The following is a 23,895-nucleotide window of genomic DNA, read 5'->3' on the forward strand; positions in this document are numbered from 1 at the left end:
GGCTTGCAGCCATTGATAGCCTTCTCTTAATTTATACAATCCTCTTTTGAAGCCATCCAGGTTGGTGGCCATCACTGCATCCTGCGAGAGTGAGTTCCATAGTTCAACAACAACAACAACAACCATCACCTTATTTGTACTCTGCCCATCTGACTGGGTTGCCCCAGCCACTTTGGGCGGCTTTTAACAGATATAAAAACCTTTTTAAAAATCAAACACTAAAAACTTCCCTAACCAGGGCTTCCTTCAGATGTCTTCTAACAGCTGTATAGTTATTTATCTCTTTGACATCTGATGGGAAGGCAATCCACATGGTGGCCCTCTGCCTGGTTCCCTATGCACTGTGTGAAGAAAGACTTCCTTGTCCTGAATCTTCCAGCATTCAGCTTCATTGGAAGTTCGTGAATTCAAGTGTTACAAGAGAGGGGAAGAACTTTTCTCTAGACACTTTCTACATGCCAGGCATAATTTTATAAACTTTTCGGTACCCATGTCACAGAATACAGTTGCTAGGAATCACAAGCAGGAGAGGGACATTGTTCTCATGTCCTACTTAAGAGAGACAGGATGCTGGACTAGGGAGTCCTTTAGTCTGATCCAGCAGCCAGGATCTTCCGATGTTCTCATCCATTTGTGAAACCAGATATGGATAATCTTTTTGGTCATTTACTATGGTCACAGATATATATGGAAGAAGTATCAAATAAAACACAAAACATGTTGACCCAACAACATTAATAAAATGCTGAAAAATAATAATTGAAATATTATATAATATGTTTTAACTGTTTTAAATTCTGAATTTTAAAATGTCGTAAAGTGCCCTGGGACCTCCTGGTGATGATGATGATGATGATGATGATTATTATTATTATTATTAACCAAGAGGTCCCAGAGTGAGATACAACAATTTAGAATTCAGATTTAAAAACAGCTAAAACATAGTATATTCATGAGAAGAGTGCAGAACCAGAAAACACACATCTCAGTTGTCACATACAATGTTGATGTCTGAAGCTGATCTAATGGTAATTGATTTTCAATGTTCTTAAATATAACTGCTTTTAGAATGTTTTTATCTGTTTTAAAATGTTTGCTTTGTTTTTGTTTTAAACGGTCCATGTTCTTTGCTGCCCTGGGTTTCTTGGGGAGGAAGGGCAGGCTTATAAATTCAATTAATAATAATAATAATAATCTGTGAAATATTTGGTACTTGTTTTATGAATGCAATTTAATTGATGTTCACCACCAATTGATGTTCACTACCATGATACCCCCCTCCCCACTTGTCACAGCCGCCAAAGAGTTCACGGTGCAGAAACTTTTGTAAATAAAACTAGATAAATGAAGAGCGAACCTGCGCTGGCTGGCCTCTGCGGGAGGCCCGGAGAGACTGTGTTTCGCTGGAGCGTTGGTTGCTGTGGTGAGAGGAGGCGCGGGTCAGTCAAGGAGGAGGTCACGAGGGACTGGGTCACTAAGGTGCCTCCTGGGTTGCTGAACTGCAGCGTGTTCTGGTTGGTCACTGGAACCGTAACAGGCATGGCAAAATTTGGAGCCGGAACTGCAGACTGAGGGGAGAGAGAGAGAAGCATGTTTAAAATAGGAATCTGATAGGAAGGGGTTTTGGTGTTAGGTTTGGCAAGCAGCATTCACAAGACCACAAGTGCATATTGGAGCCAAGGCTTCCAGCTGGATGCTTTCTGTTATCAGCCACTATCCCTGTACTGTTCCAGCAACAAAAACAGAGAACCTGCAAAGGCAGGTTTCACCAACCAGATGCCTGCCAGGCGTAATGGATGACATCTCCCATCAGCCCCACCCAGGGCTGATGGGAGATTTAGTCCAAAGCAGTTGGGGGTCACATTCACACCATACATTTAAAGCACCATGATAACACTTTAAAATGTAATGGCTTCCCCCCAAAAAAATTATGGGAGTTGTAGTTTGTTACGGGTCCTGAGAGTTATTGGAGACCCTAATTTGCTTCACAGAATGACAATTCCCAGAGTTCCCTATGAAAAGGGATTGATTGTTCTGCCAGGTCGTGATCCAACACTCTAAACACCACACCACACTGGTTGTCTTAAGAGGGAATGATCGTTAAACCAACCCTGGGAATTGTAGTTCTGGGAGAAGTGCAGTCCCCTAACAACTCACCCTTTACAAACTGCAGTTCTCAGGATTCTATGGGAGAAGACATGTTTCATGGTGCTTTAAATGTATGGTGTAAATGTTGCCCTTAAGAGCACCATAGGGGGTGCTGTATGTTATAGTAAATTATCATTTGTTTACCTGACATGTTTTGATTACAATCTTCACTGAGGGCACCATGAAACTCAGCAATGTTTTGATGGGCGCAGTTTCAAATGGACCCCCCACATCGTGTAATAGCACATGTAAAAAATATGGGGTGGGGCCGGGTTCTGCAGTGCTCCCAGCAAAGATGGTAACCAAAATATGTTGCCTGAAGGAACATCTGTTTAATAATGTAAGAAGAGCCTGCTGGATCAGGCCAATGGCCCATCTAGTCTAGCATCCTGTTCTCACGGCGAGCAACCAGATGCTTGTGGGAAACTCACAAGCAGGATTCGAGCAGAAGCTCCCAGATCTCCCCACAACATCAGATTGCCACTTGAGGGTGAACTGAAACCAATGTGCTCAATTTGTGCCTTCCCCTTTCCCCACTTGCCAATAGGGGAGTTGAAAAGATGCTTCATGCCATTGAAAGGAACAGGAATGGGCTTCCTAGATCAGGGGTGGGGAACACCAGCCTTATGGGATGGTGGTGGTACTCCAGGCATCCCCACTGGGCTCACGAGAATCTCCCCAGGATACACACTCTCTCCACCCCTGCGCCACGCCTCCCCAAGTGCTTTTGCCTTGCCGGAGTATGTCCTTGAACTGTGAAAATGTGTCTTGCTGGCGTGGACAGAGGATGGAGAAATTGGTCTGTGTGGAAACCTCTGACTTTTGCATGACTATAGCCTACTGTGGAAAGATGAGAGTTGCATCCATCACACGGCTCATCTTTTGCCTCTGGCCCACCCACTTTTTGCTTCTGCCCATGCCCACCACTGGTATGCGGCCCCCAAAAGGTTGCCCATGACGGGATGTGGCCCTTGGGGTGAAAAAGATTGCCTGCCTATTTGTATCTTAGCCAGATACTACAGAAGTCGAAGAAAAGGGAAGATGAGAGAAAGGGAAGGAGGGTCTTATTTCAGAGCACAAGGTCAGAAAAGTGTGCCAAACAATGAGGATTCAGAAGCAACTGTTTTGGGATCATTACCTCGAGATCACAACTCCTGGTTTAGTGGGCAAGAAGTACCAGGAATTTTCAGACATGAGTCTCTGGGTTAAGGCCATAACTCATCAGCAAAGTATTTTTTTAAAATCTCAGGTAGCAAAGAGGGGGAAAGACCTTGGAGAGGTCCTACCATCAGAGAAGACCAGACATTAGCCACCTTGGTTACCTCCAGATGTTGATGGACTACAACACCCATGAACCTCAGCCAGCAGAGCTGTAGTCCAAAACCTCTGGAAGGGTGCCAGTGCGGTGAAGGCTGTAATAAACAGTGCCTTGCTTGGATAGACCAAAGGTCTCACCTTGCATTAGGCAGTTTAATGTCGAGAGATCGCTCTCCTATGGAACGGCAACCAGAGAATCCCCCGAGTCTTTCTGCTCAGAAACCACATTTGACTTGCTCAAGAAAGTCCCAGACCTGGGTGGGGCAGGGCCTGGACCATCTCTCAGAAGTGCTTGGGGATTTATTTAGTCAGCCAGGTACAAATTTAGCCACACCAACAAGGCAAATTAAAATCCTGAGAATGCGGGAGCTGTTCTTGGGTTACAGGTTAGTTTGGCCAAGGATTTGGGGTTAGTTCTCATGAGAAGCACATGCTGAACCCAAAAGGTTTGAAGCGTGTGGATTTAACGTCACACAGATTGCACCATCTTACTTCCGTTTTTAAAAAATGCTGCCTTGTTGGGACTAAATCATTACTGGTGCTCTGTTCTTGCTTTTTACAGGGTGATTATTTGACATGTGTGTGTTCTTAGCTTCATATGACACTTCTGAAGTAAGGATTGTATAAGGATCATTCTCCGCCGCCTCCCCTGAAGAATGGAGCCATCAAACCTCAAACAATGAGATTAATAGATTAATAAATCTTCTGTTGCACCTTTTATAGATGCTAGCACTGTCCAGCTATTGGCACTGGACCAGTTTAAATCTAGTAGCTAGTCCGCTGTTGGTGCAGGGAGCAAACAAAGCTTCAGCTTTTCCCTAGAATAGTTCATCACACTATTGGATATTGTCTTGATCCTTTGTGCCTCACTGGTGCTAGCTGCTTTGAAATCCTGTTAATGAGATCCTTTCCCCAATCTGATGCCCTCCAGGTGTTGTTAAGACTACATCTCCTGCCGGCACAGCCATTTTCGACTACAGTTTCCCTGAGTCCCAGCCAGCATGGTGAATGGCCAGGGCTGCTAGGAGCTAGAGTCCAAGACATTTGCAGAGCACCGGCTTGAGGAAGGCTGCTCTAGTGGAAGAGGGTGGGAAACAGATAAATAGAAATGTTTAAAATAAAATAAACATCCTCATCCTACTCCTATGCTGAGGGGATGGGAGAGAGGTTTGTATTTCAGAGGTTTATACTAAGGCCTGTCCTTCAGAAGTATTTTTCAAGAGAGCATTTCCAAACAAATTCACAGCGCTGCCTAGCAAGGCCTCGGCGTAACTAAGCATCCCTCGCTGTCCAGTACCTTAGCAACGAGGTACACATTGCCTTCTGGGTGTCAGAGGGACTTTCTCCTAACCATCTCCTTTGCTTTAGGGGTGCAAATTAGCTGAGGCTCTGTGAAAGCCAAACCATGCAAGATTCCCCCCTCCGTAATATTCTTTTTCCCTCCCTCATGGGTTAGGGCAGCCAACTTTTGCTTAACAAACAAAAAATCCTGGCATCTGGGCATGTTCTGAGTGCAATTCCTTCATGAAGGGAACTGGCTATTTTATATATAGCCACAACTATACATGTATATATAACTATATATGTAGCCACAACTACATTGGCTTATGGTCCTGGTACCTCTGAGCATGTGCAGAGTGCCTCACCATTAAGACAGCAAGCATGCGCAGAACCATTTCCCTGGAGGGGTGCCATCTCTTTTTTGCTGCTTCTGCGAGATTGCTTTCTTTTGTTAACTATATGAAGAAAGGAAATAATCTCAAAATTCTCCTAGCTCCCATCTTCCTCAGTTTGCTTCCTTGTGTTCTAAAACCGAGTAAGAAATCCAGGCCAGGCCATCAGCATTCAGGACAAAGCGGCTTGACCAGCGCTTAGGCCACTTCAACAGGACTGTTATTCGTATTATTAAGAAATATCGGGCAGGTTGGCAGCCCTATCCATGGGGCGGGTGGGAGGGGGAGGCGTTGGCAGGCCACCAGCTGTTACTCACTGTGAGCCTGTAAGTCTGCATCATTTTATCAAACTCCTCATCAATCTTTTTATATTTCTCTTCCGTCTGAGGCGTCAACGTAAACACGTCGTCCCCGTCAGGGCTCTCACACTCTCTATGCTTCTTGTTCAGCGCCTGTTACGTGGCCGGGTGGGGGAGGGTGGGGGGAGAAGGTAGTTTGGGTTGGGAGGGGAGGGATAAATCCAACAAACGAACGAACAAAAAAAGGAAAAAAAAGAGACAATGAAGAATTTTTTGCCTGGGGTGGCGAGCTACTTACACCGTAGCGCTTGAACAGGATGTCAAGATCCTCGCTGGCTTTACGGTATTTGTCTTCCATCAGAGGGCTCTGGTCAATGGAGTCTTCCCCGTCGGGTTCTGGACTGTCGCAACCATTAAAACCTTTCTTTCTTAATGTCTGAAAGCACAACCAGGAGAAGTTTAGGTCCAGAGATAAAACCAAAGGTGGAGAGTGAGGAAGAGATAGTGGTCCGGTTCACACAGACCACTAAACCATGGTTTGTTTAATAAGCAACCTCAAGTTGTCGAACGGGTGATCAAATAAACCATGGCTAATTTCTCCAACAATCAGTTTGTTTTCTTGCAAAATAAACCACAGTAAAGGAAGGCTGCTGAGTTCTCATGTAACACCAAGCCACAGTTCAAATAAAACAAAGGTTTGTAAGGCCAAAATGAGCAATGGCTTCAGATTGTAGTTTGCGAGCAGTAAATAAACCCTAGTTAAGCTGTTAGACAGGATTCAGATGATCAAACAAACCCTAGCTTAAGAAACCAAGGCTTAGCATTATGTGTGAATCAGGCTAGGATGGTTGCTACGATGACAAGTCCCACTGTTATGACTTGGCCAAGTACCGTATTTTTCGCCCCATAGGACGCACTTTTTCCCCTCCAAAAATGAAGGGGAAATCTGGGTGCGTCCTATGGGGCGAATGCAGGCTTTCGCTGAAGCCTGGAGAGCGAGAGGCATCGGTGTGCAACGACCCCTCTCGCTCTCCAGGCTTCAGGAAACTATCTGCAAGCCTTGCAAGCCCGGTGGGAGTACCCGCGGGCTCACAAGGCTTGCGGGCAGCAGCCTGCAGCCCCCGCGAGTGTCTGCAAGCCTTGCGCGCCCGGCAGGAGGTCCCACCGGGTGCGCGAGGCTTGGGGCGGCAGCCTGTCGCCCGAAGCACGGGGAGCCCTCCGGAGGGCTCCCCCTGCTTCGGGCGAGTGTCTGCAAGCCTCGCGCACCCGGCAGGAGGTCCCGTCGGGTGCGCGAGGCTTGGGGCGGCAGCCTGTCGCCCAAAGCACGGGGAGCCCTCCGGAGGGCTTCCCCTGCTTCGGGCGAGTGTCTGCAAACCTCCCGCGCCCGGCAGGAGGTCCCACCGGGTGCGCGAGGCTTGGGGCGGCAGCCTGTCGCCCGAAGCACGGGGAGCCCTCCGGAGGGCTCCCCCTGCTTCGGGCGAGTGTCTGCAAACCTCCCGCGCCCGGCAGGAGGTCCCACCGGGTGCGCGAGGGCTCCCCCTGCTTCGGGCGAGTGTCTGCAAGCCTTGCGCGCCCGGCAGGATGTCCCACCGGGTGCGCGAGGCTTGGGGCGGCAGCCTGTCGCCCGAAGCACGGGGAGCCCTCCGGAGGGCTTCCCCTGCTTCGGGCAGCTGAGCGCAAGGCTTGGGGCGGCAGCCAGGGCTGGGGGGGGGGGGAATAATTTTTTTTAATTCATTTCCCCCCCAAAAAATGAGGTGCGTCTTATGGGCCGGTGCGCCTTATAGGACGAAAAATACGGTATGTTGATGGCAGGAAGGAGTGGAAGCCACCATGTAACTGGATCAGTTCAGATGCCACCTTGACCATGGCTTGTAGTAACTACAGGTTTTAGAACTCCGGATCACAGGCTGAATTTCCAAACAAACAACAGGCAAAACAGGCACCATGGCTTGTCTGTTTTCATTTTCCATCTACTTGACACTCCCATATTTAGGTGCACCAACCCTGGAGGGAAAGTCTGACAACAGTAACTCTGGTTAGTCAGTTCACATGTGGTGCCAAACTAGGGTTCATATAAAACCACTATTTGTAAATTCCCTTCACAACGCCATATTTTATTCCAGTTTGCTGAGCCATGGTTTGTAAGCATCCTACATCAGGGTTTGGAGTGAGGAGAGCCAAACTGAGCCGCTTCAGATGTTTTGCAACCCCAAACTACAGTGATTCTAGCTCTGAGGTCACCACTGGCTTCTGAAGCAGCTAATAGCAGAGCTAGTTTGAACCAGGGACCATAAATCTCCAGAGGTGGAATTAACTGGAGACTTAAGACGCTGATACTGGGGATTTGCAGTGATCTTAGATTTCCAGAATTACTCAAGCACTAATGAACTGTGAGAGAGGATTGCACTTTTCTCTCTCAAGGGTCACCTACCACTATGAAGAAGAGCAATTATACATTTCATATGCATGCTGGATCTGCATCATTAAGACCGGGCTCGGAGAGTTGGGGCAGAAAACCTCCATCAAATACCGTGTCTAAGAAGTTTTGGTTCCACGCGTGGCAGCCAATTTGAAGATTGCTTTCCTCAGCCACACTTAATCATTGTATTTTCAAAATACCAGAAGCAATTAGCCCATATTATGGGATCATCACTTGCCAATTTCTTTTAAAAAGTCAACGCTGCAATGTTTCCTGGAAGTCTTGGGCTCTTTCCATGCCAATAAGAAACTGAAAGGGGCATGAGTAAAAGAGAAAATCTAAAGTTCTTCCCAGCCCCTGACTTTCCTAACTACGGTAACCATTTTAGCTCAAAACCCAAGTGAGCAGTCTCTGTGACCAGACCAGCCACTTGTACCTCACCAAAGAAAAAGAAATGCATGAAAAATGCATACGCTAATATAGCTGAAGATTTGGAAATAATGGGTTATATCCAACATTAGTCATCCTCAGAGTGGACCCACTGAAATTAATGAACGTTATTAATCAATCCCTATCTCTATTTCCTCTTTCTCTCAGCAGTTTCAGAAATGGGGCTAGGAATCATTTTTAGAAATGGGAACCCTGACTGCTTTTGTCTCAGCAGGAAATCTCAAGGCCCAGTGAAATGAATGGGCATGATGGCGCTTCTCCATGCACAGAACCCATTGATTTCAAAGGAGGTGGAGCCCTCATAGAGCTCCAGTCCTCAGAGTGGTTCAAAATTCAGTTCCTCTTCCCAGGAACTCTTGGGACTTGTAGCTCTGTGAAGGGAATCGGGGGCTCCTAACAACTCTCAGTACCTTATACAAACCACAGCTCCCTGGATCCTTTGGGGGAAGCCATGACTGTTTAAAGTTGCACAATACTGCTTTAAATGTATACCACAGAATGATCCTAATACTTTGAGAAGAGACGTGGAAAGCAATGGATTTATACAAGTTTATAAAATGATGCACGGATAAAGAACAGATGAGAGAAGGGACTTCTTCACACGGCACAGCGCATGGTTAAGACAGTGGACCTCACTCTTGGAGACACTGATGGCCACCAACTTGGATGGTTTTTTAAAGAGGGTTAAAAAACTTCATGGAATATAAGGCTACCAGTGACTACTAGCCACCGCTCTGCCTCCACGGTCGGAGGCAGCAAGGCTTCTGAATATCAGCTGCTGGAAGCCACCAGTGTGTGTGTGGGTGTGGAGAGGACTCTTGTGTTTATATTCTGCTTGCAGGTTTTCCCATGGGCATTTGGTTAGCTACAGTGAGAACAGGAATTAGACTAGATGGGCCACTGGCCTGATCCACCAGGCTCTTCTTATAGAGTGGTACCTCGGGTTAAGAACTTAAGTCGTTCCGGAGGTCCATTCTTAACCTGAAAATGTTCTTAACCTGAGGGACCACTTTAGCTAATGGGACCTCCCATTGCCGCCATGCCGCCACTGTGCGATTTCTGTTCTCATCCTGAAGCAAAGTTCTTAACCTGAGGTACTATTTCTGGGTTAGCAGAGTCTGTAACCTGAAGCATCTGCAACCTGAGGTACCACTGTATTTTTATGTTCAGGTAAAAGGAACCAGAGACTTGTGCTGTTTCCAGCAACTGGGAGTCTGAAAAGGAAGACTTACCAAGGACCACACTCCAACCAGAACTGCTACCCGCAAGGATTGCTTGCTCTTGAGCAGAGCTCTGACTCCAGGTTCATACCCACATATGAAAGTCTTTGCCCTTCAGTCTGACCTGGTCCTGCTTGCGGGTTTCCCGCAATTATCTGGTCAGCCACTTTGAGAACAGGAGGCTGGATTGGATGGATCCATTGGCCTGATCCAGCAGGCTCTCCCAATGTTCTTATGAATCTTCAGCATAGAAAGTCAGATTGTAGGCTCCTCCTCAGAATCATCTCTCCCTCTCTCCACACACCTCCATGTTTTAAATTGCTCCTGTTACTTTGCAAACCACCACAGAAGACTGTATGAGAGCCAGTTAACAACCATCCAACTTCCGTAGCTGTCTGCCTTTCTCTGGGCACAGGGGACAGCCAGTGTTTGGTAGCTCAGCCTGGGGCAGCAGATAAGGGCTCAGCCATGTGCAACGCAGACTGCAGATTCCTTAGGCCCTGCTAGTGAGGCCTGCCACCGGCCGGGTCTCTGAGCAGCTGGCTTGGAGTCGGAAGGAGGGAGCTCCGGCCGGGCCGATCCAGCCCGTTCCAGCTGGCAGTCACTACAAGCAACATGCTCTGCTACAGAAAGACGCAAAGTACTTTTATGTCAGTAACCTGAGCAGAGTGTCAACACAAGCAAAAACAAAGCAAAAGAAGGGGCAGCCTGCCGTTTCCTAGATCTCACCACATGGGAATTTGGGGGGCTCAGGGGCTTTTGTTAAAGCAGCAACAGATATAAGACCATACGGACACCAGAAGGATCCTGCTGCGTCAGGTCAATGGCCCATCTAGTGCAGCATCCTGTTCCCACAGAGGCCAAACTTGTAAGCAGGACCCGAGTAGAAGAACTCTCTCCTCTCTTGTGCATCCAGCAACTAGTAGTATTACTACAAAAGTATTACTGCCTCTGATTGTAGAAGCAGATCATAGACATTGTGGCTAGTAGCCTTAGCCTCCAAAACTTTGTCCATTCCTCTTTTAAAGTCATCCAAGTTGGTGGCCATCGCTGCCTCCTGTGCCAGGGAGTTCCACAGTTAAACAACGTGCCGTGTGAAGAAGTACTTTCTTTTCTCTGTTCAGAATTTCCCAACATTCAGCTTCATTGGATGTCCGTAAGTTTTCTCCATGCCAGGCATCATTTTATAAGCGCCAACCATGTCACCTCTACCTCACCTTTTCTCTAAACTAAAAAGTCCCAAACGCTACAACCTTTTCTCACAGGGGAGTCGCTCCATCCCTCTGATCATTCTGGTTGCCCTCTTCTGAACCTTTTCCATCTCTACACAGCTTGTGCAGGGCATGGGGAAGGCCCAAATGCAAATCCCTGCCCAGCCGTGAGCTAGCAAATCTCTACCTTCCAGTCAATCCTCCCTTACAGAGAGGAAGTGAAATGAAGATCGCTCTAAACCGGGATTCCCCAAACTTGGGTCTCCAGTGGTTTTTGGACTACAACTCCCATCATTCCCAACTAGCAGAACCAGCAATCAGTGATGATGGGAATTGTAGTCCAGAAACAGACCAAGTTTGAGAAACCCTGCTCTAAATCATGGTTGGTGAACTTCAGGTCTATGGGCCAAATGTGGCATATCCCAGGTATCTCTATGTGGCCCTTGGGAGTCTCCCCGAGGCCAAGCCTCTTCCCAGGCCACACCCCTAACCTGATGCTGTCCGACCCCTTCCTTAAGTGCTTTTTGCCAGGCTGGAATGTGTCCTTGCACTGTGAAGATGCCTCTGAACGTGCCTGGATGGAGAGAGGGATATGCAGGATTCTCTGAGTTGTGTGTGGCTTAAGCGTTGCCTACTTTCCAAAGGCAAAATTTGTGGCTCCATCCACTTTTGGCCATGCCAAGCACTCCGATGAAGCCTCTAGGAGGTTGCTCATGAGGAAACGTAGCCCTCAGGCTGGAAACAGCTCCTAGACAAACAGGGGCTGCAGAATGTTCTAGTGCTTGGATGGTGAGGCTCTTTGAGCACTCGCAACTGCTCTGGCACCCCTGGGGTCCTTGGTATCCCATGACTGGATTCACACCACACCACAGGGGCGGGGGGTTGACTTGTTTCACCCTACGTCACCACCAGGCACCTTCAGTATGTGGCTAAAACAGCCGTCCGGGGCACCCAGGGAGCACAGCCAGGCCAGGCCACTGAGGAGCCTGAGCCACTGGGTCCTTAGGCCAGGGTCTGACCTGGGCTACTGCTGGCACCAGGCTTTTGCTGAAGTCAAATCCCCTCAGCCATGAATCCACTGGGTGACCTTAAACAAACCATCTCAAATCTTGTGGAGAAGCAGGATATAAATGGATTAAATAAATCTCTCAGCCACGATCCTCATCTGTGATAAGGGGATGATGACAGAGGGATGTGGGGTGGGGGAAGACTGCGGTGGAGGGTTGGTGCTTTCTTGCCCTGTGAGTGGGCTTCCTGGAAGAGGTATCTGCTAGCCACTTTGGCAAAGGGTTTGCTGGCATAGATGGTCTGACCCAGCAGCAGAATCTTGGGTCTTTGCAGGAAAAGGGTTATATAAGCTGACAGAATTATTCATGATAGCTAACTTCCACGTCCCGTTGCAGTCTACCACTGAATACCAGGTGCTGGGGAACAAGCCACAAGGGATGGCCATAACACCCTGCTTTTGGGAGAATCCCAGAATCCTCTGTCTCACTCTCTGAGAGAGAGGGTGCTGGACTAGACTGGAACTTTGATCTGCTCTAACAGAGCTCTTTTTATGTTTCTATTCTGGCTTCCCTTACAGGGTTGTAGAAAGGGTTCCTGCAGGCACTTTGGGCAAGTCATCATTGGATGGTCTTGCCTTAAGTGTCCAGATAGTGGATTCAGAGGTGGCACAAGGGTAGAAGAGTCAAGTGGGTATAGCCAAAGAGGCCCCCAGCCTCTCAAGATCTGTGAAAGAGCTCTGAAGTGGAAGGAAGAGATGCAATCTTAGAAAAGGCCAAGAAACACTGGTGTAATCAAATTAGAAGCTGAAGCCAGGAAAGGACTCATTAAGTCTTGAGATAATTAGTTGCATAAAAAAGAAACCCAAGAAACAATCACCTAAACCAGCTTCCCCCCACCTGGTGCCCTACAGATGTTTCAAAGTACAATTTGGGCTTTTAGAATGGTGGCACTGACCCTTTGCAATTCCTCTGTTATCTTTTCAGTGCCTGATGAAGACCTTCGGAAAGCCTTTTTAGGGGAGATCTTCATCCAAGGCTGCAGCTGTATTGGAACTATTCTTAACTAGTTTTATAAGTTTGTATTATTTTTATACTGCCTCCCTGGCAGTATAAAAGGAAAAGGTGGGTATACATTGAAATTAATAATAATTTTAAAAAATACTTTGTTTTTACACTTTTATTGTTTTATACTTGTAATTGTTATATTTGTCTAATGATTGTAAAAACCCCAATATACAAGCAAATCAACTCCTATCAGCCCCAGAAAGCATAACCATTTTGGATTCAAACTCCTTGGCAACACTGGCTGGGGCTGATGGGAGTTGTAGTCCAAAACATCTGAACTACACTAGGCTGGGGAGGGCTATTGTAAATAATTACAGCGCCTCTAGAATCTCCTAAGCACACACCCACCTGTATTTCAACAGCCAATGCTCTCATTTTACCAAAAGTTGAAATAGGACAATCATCTCCCATGTTCTGGACAGTGCATTTGTTTTATTTTTAAATCGGTCTTCCGTTTGCTTAGCATTTTGTGCGGAGAGCACAAGCCCTAATTGTCAGTGGACTTCCCTCTCCTCCTCCGTCCACTGGCCCTACATCTCAGAACGGAAAAATAATAGGCAAGAGCAAAGCCCCGAGAATTAGCTATGTGTAACAGCACGGCAGCTGCAACCTCTCGCATGTGAGGCAGACGAGAGCCTCCTTTGGCTGACAAACAGCGGTGGAGGTTGCAATAGGGAACCGTATAAGAAGCGAAGGGCAAAACGATCACAGGAGACAAAGTAGGTCAGATATTTTTGGGAAAAGAACCACAGAACCAGAGGCCTGCTCATGGCAGGCCTAGCCCTGACCCAGCACGAGAGATGGACTCCTCAGAGGATGAACCCAACATGGAGAGACACACAACCAAGGACCTTGGGGAGCCGGCAAGGGCCCCCAGAACCAGCACTGAGTATCCTCCTGAGGGAGTGTGGTTAGTGTGTGGTCTGGGAGGCCACACCATGTAAGGCCTTCTTTTTTAGACTCCCAGTTATTGGGAACAACACAAGTCTTTGGCTCCTTGAACCTGAACACAGAAACATGAGAAGAACCTGTTGGATCTAGCCAATGTCCAAGCTAGTCCAGCATCCTGTTCCCTGGCCACCCAGATACCTGTGGGGAAACCCGTAAGCAGGACCTGAGCACAATAGCACTCTCTCCTCCTGTGGCTTCCAGCAACTGGTATTCAGAAGCATTACCACTTCTGAACCTGGAGGCAGAGCATAGCCATCATGGCTAATAGTCCCTGGTAGCCTAATCCTCCATGAATTTGTCTAATCCATCCAAGTTGGTGGCCATCACTACCTCCGATGGGAGCTAGTTCGATAGCTGAGTTATATGCTGCGTGAAGAAGCGCTTTCTTTTATCTATCCTGAATTTTCCGACATTCAGCTTCATTGGATGAAGATAAAAGCAAATGTGATTCATTTGCATGAAAGGTGCAAGGTGTGGGATTCAGCTCTGCAGACTCCAGTGAGACTCACTGAGAATAAGCATACGTGTCAGGCTCACAAAGGGTGCAAGAATTGGCATGAAAAATCAGAGCCCAGAAGCCTGTGCTCAGTTAACATCTTTGGAGGCAGCCTCACATGGTAAACCACAGAGGGTTCCTCTCAGTGCCAAGGACTCAAAGCACTTGGAGAGTTCATACCGTGAGGAGGACAGGGAGACACCATTCCTAGTGCTGGTGATGCTTTTGGGCCAAGACAAATGTGTTCAGTATGGTGCACTAAGAGAAGTGAATACCACTGGGCAAAGGAATACATCAAAGGTCGGGAATGTCAGATCTGAGGGCTGAATGTGGTCCTCTACCAGGCCATGTCCCTGCATCAACCCTGCTCCACTCCTTCCTTAGGTGCACAGGTGGAAGGAATAGTGCTTCCAAATACCAGTTGCTGGAAACCACAGGAGGGGACAGTGCTCTCACGCCTGGATCCTGATCCAGTGTTTTCCACAGGCACCTGGCTGGCCACTGTGAGAACAGGATGTTGGACTAGATGGGTCACTGGCCTGATCCAGCAGGGCTTGTCTGATGTTCTCATGCTTTGCATGGCTTGTATGTGCACATAAGCTGTGATAATGCCTCTAAGCTGCTTGAATGAAGGAAAGGAGTAGGTGAATGCATGTGCAAAAACCTCCTAACTTTTCCATGGCTATTGTACCAAGGGAAGATTCACATCCGAAATCTCAGAAGCCCACTACACAGCACCTTGGAGCAGGGCTTTTGGTGCAGCTGCCCTTGTCCTGTGAAAAAGCATTCTTGTTGAGATATGGCAGGTGCACACTATCTGTACTTACCAGAAGCAAATGAAAGCATTTTTGTTTCAACAACCTTTTCCAGCTGGGTGGAAAGCCATTCACATTGAACTGTTTTAAAACCTGTTTTCAAGTTGCTGTTTTTTTACTGCTTTAAAAACTTTTAAAACCATTTTTTATTTCTCTATAAATCGCCTTGAAGCAGACATGTAAAAGGCAATTCATAAATTAATCAATACTCCTTTGCTCCACCCACTTTCACCTCTGGTCCCACCCACCAGTGCCATGTGGTTCCCGGAAGACTGCCCATACTGCTTTTCTCAGGCTGAAAGGGATTCCCAGTTCCTGGCCTACAAAGCTGTGGTCCATCCAGCCTGAAAATGTATGCTTTTGAGCATCTCAGATCTTGCCCAGCCCAGCCCAGCCCAGCCAACCAAGATCTTTTGAACTGAAGGCACTGTGGGTTAAACACGGAATCTTCCCCATGCAAAGCAGACCCTGAGACACAACGGCTGGGCTCTGGGACATTCAAGTATCATTTGCTTCCTCCCGTCTATTCTATCCTAGGTGGCCAGCAGTGGAATTGAACAGCAGACTCAGTGGTCTAAAGAGGCCCACCCTGCCGAGGCAGCTGGCACCTGCCCTGACTCCAGCTGACTACAGGGGATGGGGCAACACTCCCTGCTGACAAAGGCATAGGCAGTACGGTGCAGTGGCTAGACATCAGGGCTGAGGAAACCCAGGTTCAAAACCCCTGGACAATTGCCAGAGAAGGAGGCCTCATTGTTCACAAAGTATGACAAAAGAACTTCAGTTAAAAAACAGCATTTTGAATTGATATCCATTTTTTTGTCTTCAAGTATTCCATCTGCTGCAAATCAATGTTAATGCAATATATAGATATAGGAACGCACACACATATATTACAAACAATGTATTTACTGCAAAAATATGCGCAAACCTGGTAAGAAATGTGCACCTTGCGCCCCCAAAAGGCGACCCTCCCTGGAATGTCTACTCCCGCTCCCCCCCCATACACACTCTCCACCGCTGTCCTATTCCATGCCGTCTCGAGCAGATAAATTGAATGACTAAAGGTTTTGCGTGCCTTAATTTCTGCTCACTTGTAATGTCAATAATTACCCAGCCAAACCGTTCATTTGTCTAAATCTTGCCAAGCATAAAAGGGAGCTGCCCACACACAGTTTTTCATTGAAAGGTGACAAAGCAACTGCTCCAATCTCAGCTCTGTCCCACTCTCTGGAACGTAGCGCAGGCAGGAACGAAACCTTTTGTGCTTGCAAATCCGCTAGAGAAAAAAGAGGGAAGCAGCAGGAAGTGGGCAGGCAGGCGGCCACCTGGGAGGCTGAGGACTAAGACCCCGCCAGTCTCTGCCACAGGGTGCTCTCACTTCAGACTCACATTTTACCTCTGGCCTACTGTCGCAATTACCCTGGAAGTGTTTCTGCCCCAGACACAAGAACACAGGAAGCTGCCTTGTACTTAGGTCACATTCACACTGTACTTTTAAAGATCTATGATGCCATTTTAATCAGTCATGGCTTCCCCCAAAGAATCCTGGGAGCTGCAATTTATTAAAGAGCTGTTAGGAGGCCCCTATTTCCCTCACAAAGCTACAATTCCCATACTTCTCAATGAAGAAACAGAGATTGTTCCACCACTCTGGGAATTGTAGCTCCATGAGGGTGTTAGAGGTCTGCTAACAACTCTCAGCTCCCTTAACAAACCACAGCTCCTATAATTCATTTGTGGAAGCCATGACTGTTTAAACTGGTAGTATACTACCTAAAATGTATGGTGTTAATTTGGCCTTAGTCAGACCCTTGTGTTTCAAGTACAGTGGTACCTTGGTTTACGAACTTAATCTGTTCCGGAAGTCCGTTCTTAAACCAAAGCATTCTTAAACCAAGGTGTGCTTTCCCATAGCAGCAGGGGACTCAATTTACACTCAACAGGAAGCGAAACATGTTGTGCTTCCAAGGCAAAGTTCACAAACCAAAACACATACTTCTGGGTTTGCAGCATTCTTAATCCAAGTTGTTAATAAACTAAGCTGTTCTTAAACTAAGGTACCACTGTATAGTTTTGCTACCAGTCCTTCCTGGTGATACTGGGGATTGAACTGGGATCTTTTGTGTACAAAGCAAGTGCTCAGCCTACAACACTTATCTGAGATGCTACAGCTTTCCCCTTCCTTTATCCATGGGAACCAGATATTATCCATAAAACAACATGGTCCGTACAATATTATTACAATAATAGTTCATTATGCTATGTGATATAGGCAACTCTCAATTGATGCATGACTGCGCATTGCGCCAAACCCAGGAGTGACTTTTAAAATGGCAAAAAGGCCCTAAGAGCCCAGAAAGTGCAAAAAAGGCACAAAAGCAGTGCCTAACAATCCCAGGAACCTTTGCAAGTGCAATTCTAAGAGCCCTTGCCCCAATGGTTGAGGCCTGTGGAGAGTTTTGAGTTTGAGTAAGAAGGTGGTGGGAGTTTGGCATCTGGCAAGTACTGCTGGTTTTTTAAAGGGTTTTTCAATTGTTTCCAGTGGTTTAGAGGGTGTTTCAAATGTACACAATTTCACTGATGCATATGATGCCTCAGAACATAACCCCCCTGTAAACTGGGAGTTTCCTATATTGTCTTCATCTTTTGTGCCTTGGTAGTGTCAGCTGCTTTGAGATCTTACTAATGAGATACCTTCCCCAGCCTGGTGCCCTCCAGATGTTGTTAGACTCCAACCCCCATCAGCCCCCAGCCAGCGGGGCCCACCAGTCCTTACAAGTGTGGCCATTTTGGATTCCAGCTGCCCAAAACACCTAGAAGGCACCACACCAACAAAAGCTAGAAAACTGAGCTGTCAACAGCAAAGACAGACCACCTCAACAGATTGGGGTATTGCACTGGCAAATGCTTTGCTAGCTCAACAAGGCTGGGAACCCACAGGTTGCGGGCAGCACGTCGTACCTCAATGATATCCGCGTTGGTCCGGCTCTCGTGAGGTTCGTTATACTCTGTGTATTTGAGGAGGACCTTGTCCATGTCGGTGCTGGCATACTGGAACAGCTTGTTTGAGTGGTTGAAGATGATCAGGGCAATCTCGCAGTCGCAGAGGACGCTCAGTTCATAGGCCTTCTTCATCAGCCCAAACTTCCGCTTGGTGAATGTCACCTGTGGGAAGCAAGTCAAGAAAGCAAGGAGGGTCAAATCAGGAGACAGCAACATAACTGAATGGCAGATATCACAAATTATTTGAGGTGGGGTGGGGGTAGCCATAGAGATACTTCCACAATTTCTCTCAGCCAAATTTCTGGTTTTGGTGTCAAAAACAAACCCACGGCTGACTTTATGTATTATTACTATTATTTGCATTTATATCCCCCCATCTCCAAGGAGGTCAAGGTGGAGTACATGGCTCTCCCACTTCTTATTTAATCCCCACAACAACTCTGTGAGGTACGTGAGGCTGAGAGGCAGTTACTGGCCCAAGGTCACCCTTGGGTGAGCTTCATGGCTGAGTGCGGATTTGAATCCTTGTCTTCCAGATCCTAGTCCAACACTCTACTACACCACACTGGGACACAGCATACACACGACAGTTTATTCCAGTTCCCTGACATTTCCCTATCTGGTAATTTCCAGATTATATTTGAGCTTTCCCACAGTGAAAAAGCCACTTCCATAATATAGTTCATGTTTAGTGCTCATTTCAGTGTCATGTGATTCTAGAAAATGTCCATTTGCAGTCCCCCTGACCTAGAAAATAGCAGGAGTGAAGTATACCAGCATATATATTTCTGTCGTGTTGTTTTCATGGGGGAACAGAATCAGGCATGTGCGGAAGGGGTGGGGAGCAGTGACATTGTACACTGATGTTGGTTCTTGTGTCACTTCACACCCAATGGTGTGAATGGAATTTAGCGTGACATGCTGGTATATCGGTCAAACAGCCACAGTTCCGTCAAACAGCAGGTACAACCGTGCAAAACTAACATTAGAAAACACTAGCATTATAATCAGGAAGACGTATGCAACATCCCCCACTTACACCCTAGGTGATTCGGAAGCGGAACTGATGCATTAGGAATTCTCTGTTTCATACCTATATTTTATACCTATATTTCTTGAGGTGTGGTGCGTGGGCAGCTTGCTGCAGCTTTGAATTCTTTCAAGTCTTTTCATCTCCACATTAACAACGCACTGAAGAACACTACGAAAAGGGCGGGGGAAGCAATCTTTTTATATGTGGTAGGCCGGCTGCATCAAGATTGTTTCAGTGTGATCTTTATCAACGCACATACTGTACATGTAGTTGTATCAGGATTTTTTTTCAAAGGTGTTTGACTAAAGTACAGTGCTAAAGCTTTATGCAAATGAATCTCCCTTCAATAAAGCCTAGAAATTACATTTAGGAAGCCCCATCAAGGCTCCCTGTTTCGTTTCGTTTTACTGCTGCTGAGACAATGAAAAGGACTGTCCCACCTGACTTCGTCCCAGGCAGGGAGTCCAAAGGAGACGACCCAGATATTCCACTGACCAACGATCCTGAATCCAATGCTGAGGGTGGTACCATGGGATATAGGACCTGGAAGGCAAGGTCATTGTAGACGAGCTCCAGCAGGAAGTGATCAGCAGGGGGAGGTGGAATGGCCTGCCTGTCTTCCAGTCCTTGAGAGCACCAAAAATTTCGGGTCCAGGCCAAAGAGCCACGACACAGTATGCCAGTATGGATGGAGTTGTGGGTAGATTGCTGGACTAGTACTAGGAGTCCAGTGCTCAAATCCCCACTCAGTCATGAAGCCCACTGGGTGGCTTTGGGCCAGTCACTGCCTCTCAACCTAGCCTACATGAGGGCTTATTCTGAGGATAAAATGGTAAGGGGGCTAAGTTTGTACACTGCCTTGAGCTCTTTGGAGAAAAGCTTAGATATCAATGCAATAATAAATAAAATAAAGACCCAAGTTGTTGGTCTACTCGCAAGCAAGGGGCCGTCCACAAGCAACCAATCCCTGATACTCCTTCATTATCAGCAACTGTGGTAAGGGTCTGGGTTAGGATGCCAGAGTAAATAAGGCCTCCCCCCTGAGGCGTCCAGATGCTGGAAGCAACTTAGGTCTCTCTGGCTTCTTGTTCTTCTGGCGCCTAGTTCCCAATTCTAATTCCTCCGTCTTGCTAGGCTGTACTTAACCTTAACTCCCTGCTTGGACCTAGACTGATTTTCGACTTTAGATGTTGGTTTGTTCAGACTTCGCTGTACTTGTAACCCTGCCCTCAGTGGGGAGCTCTTTAAAGAACGCTTACATTTCCTGTAACTGGGACACGACTTATTTAATTTCATAAAATCTATACACTGCCTGATTATAAGGGGGGGGCACACTCAATGTGGTTTACAAAAAGAATAAACCAGTAAAATTATTTTTAAAATGGCTATTCTGAAAAATAATTAAAACCGGATTTAAACAGCTGCCAACATTCCACATATTTGGGTGGGCTACATGTTTTTAGCAGGTGCCAAAAAGAGTACAGTGAAGAAACCTGTCTGGTGTCAATAGGCAGGGAGTTCCAGAGGACACTAGCCCCCGAGGGTGCCCCCTACATTGCCACACTGCCTTTCTCTGAGGGGCCATAATGCTTTGGAGCAGCTGCCCTGACAGTCAGAAGTACATATGGAGATTTACCCACCACTGAGCTTTCAAGCCTGGGAAATCTATGCCAGTTGAATCCCTGCCTGGTATGCAGCTGTTGAAAACAGAACTACAAAAAAAGAGGTGGCAGCTTTAGTCTCTAGAAATGCCTCCCCCAAACTGCTGCCCTTAGACATTTTGGATCAGCACTCACATTAGCCCCAGCCAGCAGAATCATGCTCTCAACATCTGCACCATCATACAGCTGTCTGTCTGGGAGTGGTAGTGCAAAGCATCTGAAGCTCACCAGGTTGGGGGAAGCCAATCCAGAGGCAACACACAAACATACTAATCAGCAGGAGCATTACTCATACACAGCCATGAACTCTGGGGGCATGCTCCTGTGCCAAAATCTTTGTGTGTGTGTGTGTGTGTGTGTTTAAGGTAATGCAATGTTAAGGCCTGAAGGGACATGGGTGGCACTGTGGGTTAAACCACAGAGCCTAGGACTTGCCGATCAGAAGGTCGGCGGTTCAAATCCCTGCAAGAGGGTAAGCTCCCATTGCTTGGTCCCAGCTCCTGCCAACCTAGCAGTTTGAAAGCACGTCAAAGTGCAAGTAGATAAATAGGTACCGCTCCGGCGGGAAGGTAAACGGCGTTTCCGTGTGCTGCTCTGGTTCACCAGAAGCGGCTTAGTCATGCTGGCCACATGACCCGGAAGCTGTACGCCGGCTCCCTCGGCCAATAAAGCGAGATGAGCGTCGCAACCCTAGAGTCGGCCATAACTGGACCTAATGGTCAAGGCTCCCTTTACCTTTACCTTTAATGTTAAGGCCTACACAGACACCTTGAGGGTAAAAATCTGGATTGCAAATGCCCCCCCACCATCTTCAAACCCTGCTCAAGTATCAACCAATCAAAGTTTATCGTTCTAGCCAAAGGCCTTGCACGACAAACCACCAACAATCCCAATAAAAAATACATCCATAATATGAGCCAACTTCCATGATGTAAGAGGTTACCAGAGACACCAGAAAACTCGAATCTAGCTCGATTTCAAATTAAACCTCCAAATCACCACAAAAATTTATAGTGATTTTATCGAACTCATTTTTCCTGATTGATTGATTGATTTTTGCAGTCAGTGAAAAAAGAAACCAAACCATCACCTGGAAACGCAGCTCAATAAAGGCGTTTCTTAAGGAAGCTGGTGAGAGTTAGGTCAGATAACTAGCTCTAAAATACTCTGTTCTCAAGAGTGGATTCAAAGGGGGAAATCTGGCGTTTTTAATTAGTTGCAGGTCCTTTCTGGATTCTATACAGAAGAGCCAATCCCTTAGTTGACACTTATTCAAGGTCAAAGAAGAACACATTTCTGGAAAATAATAATAGGCTAAAACATCTTGACAAGCTGCTTTCCAGAGTTGGTTTTCATCCAATTCCATATAGCACAGAGCAGTAAAATGCTCAATAGGCATCATAGCAATTTTTAAAATACTGTATACTTTAATTGAGCACAACCCACTCTTGTCTCAGTTGTTGGCCACCTGGATTCTGTACAAAGAAGAGCTACTGAAATTCTTGAGGGCAGAGTGGATAGCTTCTGAAAAAAAGTATTCTGCGGTTTCTAAAATTTGAATGGAATTTGAATCAGAGCCCTAGATTTCAACAACATTTACTAGCATTTGGAAAAGCACTCTGCTACCAAATATTTTTAGGGCAGGTTCAACCTGCTGCCCTCCCCTACTGTAACAGAACTTCATCAATGCCCCCATGGTTTTCTATGCTTTGACTTTGACTGCCTCCAAACTGTGTCTTACGACACATTAGTGTGTCAGCTGAGGTGTGTAGGTGTGCCGTGCGAATGCTCCCTGTGCTCCTCTGGTGGCTGGAAAGGGGTTAGTTTAACCACCAGTTTGCTAGTAAAATTGAATTACTGTGTTGCAAAATGATGCATGTTTAAAAGTGTGTCACCAACAGGAAAGTTTGGAAAGCTCTGCATTAAAAAGTACACCCCATATCTACCAGTAAATGAGTGAGTGTTCAACAGCCGGATGATCCAAGCACCATATACACCTAGGACTGGGTCTGCCAAAATTCACAGTCTTAGTCTTAGAGTAATATATAGATAGGCTTTCCTGTTTACAGGATGTGCTGAACACTTCTAAGAGATTTTTGAGGCCCAATCAGGAAAAAAGGAGAAGCACTAAATCATCTGCATACATAAAGATTGAAATATTTTTGTTCCTAATTACTGGAGAAGGGGAGATTGCATTGGCTAAATATGGTGCCAAATCATCAATATACAAGTTAAAAAGAGTGGGAGCCAGAGCACAGCCTCGCTTCACTCCTTGTGATTCCTGCTCAATTAGCCTTGCTGCATTCACATCCTGAATGTCTGGAACGTAAGAAGAGTTTGCTGGATCAGGTCGATGGCCCATCTAATCTCACAGTGGTCAAACAGATGACTGTGGAAAACCAGCACCATAACTTGCTGCAGGGATGAATTTGGGATTCATTGGGGCAGCCAGGGCTGCTTGAGTCCTGACACCCAAGCACCCACACCTAAAAGGCAGTATGCATGACATTTCTTCCAGTCCTATGGGTCCAGCTGTCTGCTGCATGTAGATGCTGCTTTTGGAGTATAAGAGAGAGGTATTTCTGTGAACTCCAAGGCAATGGAGTCTGCAGAGTGGGGGAAGGGGAGGAAGAGAGGAGGGGAGAGGTTCTGTAGTGCTGAGGAGGAGACAGATGGAAGCTCAGCTGGGGACTCGGGTGAAATTTATTTTCCCTTTGATTCCGGGCTACGTGGCTTCCAATAGTGAGAACAGCCTGTGTGTTTTCGTAGCATCTGCCTGCTGAGCATCTCAAATAATTTGGTTGATAGGAGAAGAGTGAGAGATACTGCACGCACGAGCAACCAGAGAAAGCAGGTGGCCCAGTCTCCTGCTCCACATTGCAGAGGCTGAAACCAAACTAGCAGCAAATCAAGCGTTAAAGCCAGGCAGTCCCACTTCAGGATGGGAGGCAGCAGAGATGGTATACTCACAGACATACAGGCTCCTCTTCTCACAAAGACCAGAGTCTCCCAAACTGGGCAGTACCATAGGGGGGCGGCTGGGGCTGCGATCCCTAAGGGGGTGCTAAGAGACTTTAAAGAGCTGGGATCACCGGCTCAAGTTTGTCAATCGTGTTGAATTAAT

At 46.8% G+C, this 23,895-nt stretch overlaps 1 protein-coding gene across 5 annotated transcripts in view; it reads right to left on the bottom strand.

Annotated features, from left to right (window-relative positions):
* The window catches only part of MEF2D (myocyte enhancer factor 2D), a 137,042-nt gene that overhangs the window by 18,755 nt on the left and 94,392 nt on the right, over positions 1–23,895 (bottom strand). For 4 of the 5 annotated variants that reach the window (XM_082203929.1, XM_082203931.1, XM_082203933.1 and 1 more), the window contains 3 exons: positions 18,036–18,239; positions 5,736–5,873; positions 1,358–1,568 (listed from right to left, as the gene is read on the bottom strand). In XM_082203929.1, the coding sequence (XP_082060055.1) occupies positions 1,358–1,568; positions 5,736–5,873; positions 18,036–18,239 (553 nt within the window). Of the gene's footprint in view, positions 1–1,357; positions 1,569–5,455; positions 5,591–5,735; positions 5,874–18,035; positions 18,240–23,895 lie in introns of all 5 variants that reach the window. The other variant, XM_082203932.1, reaches the window with a different exon arrangement.

The sequence above is a fragment of the Podarcis vaucheri genome (assembly GCF_965113315.1).
Source record: "Podarcis vaucheri genome assembly, chromosome: 16".
In the NCBI taxonomy this organism is placed as follows: Eukaryota; Metazoa; Chordata; class Lepidosauria; order Squamata; family Lacertidae; genus Podarcis; species Podarcis vaucheri.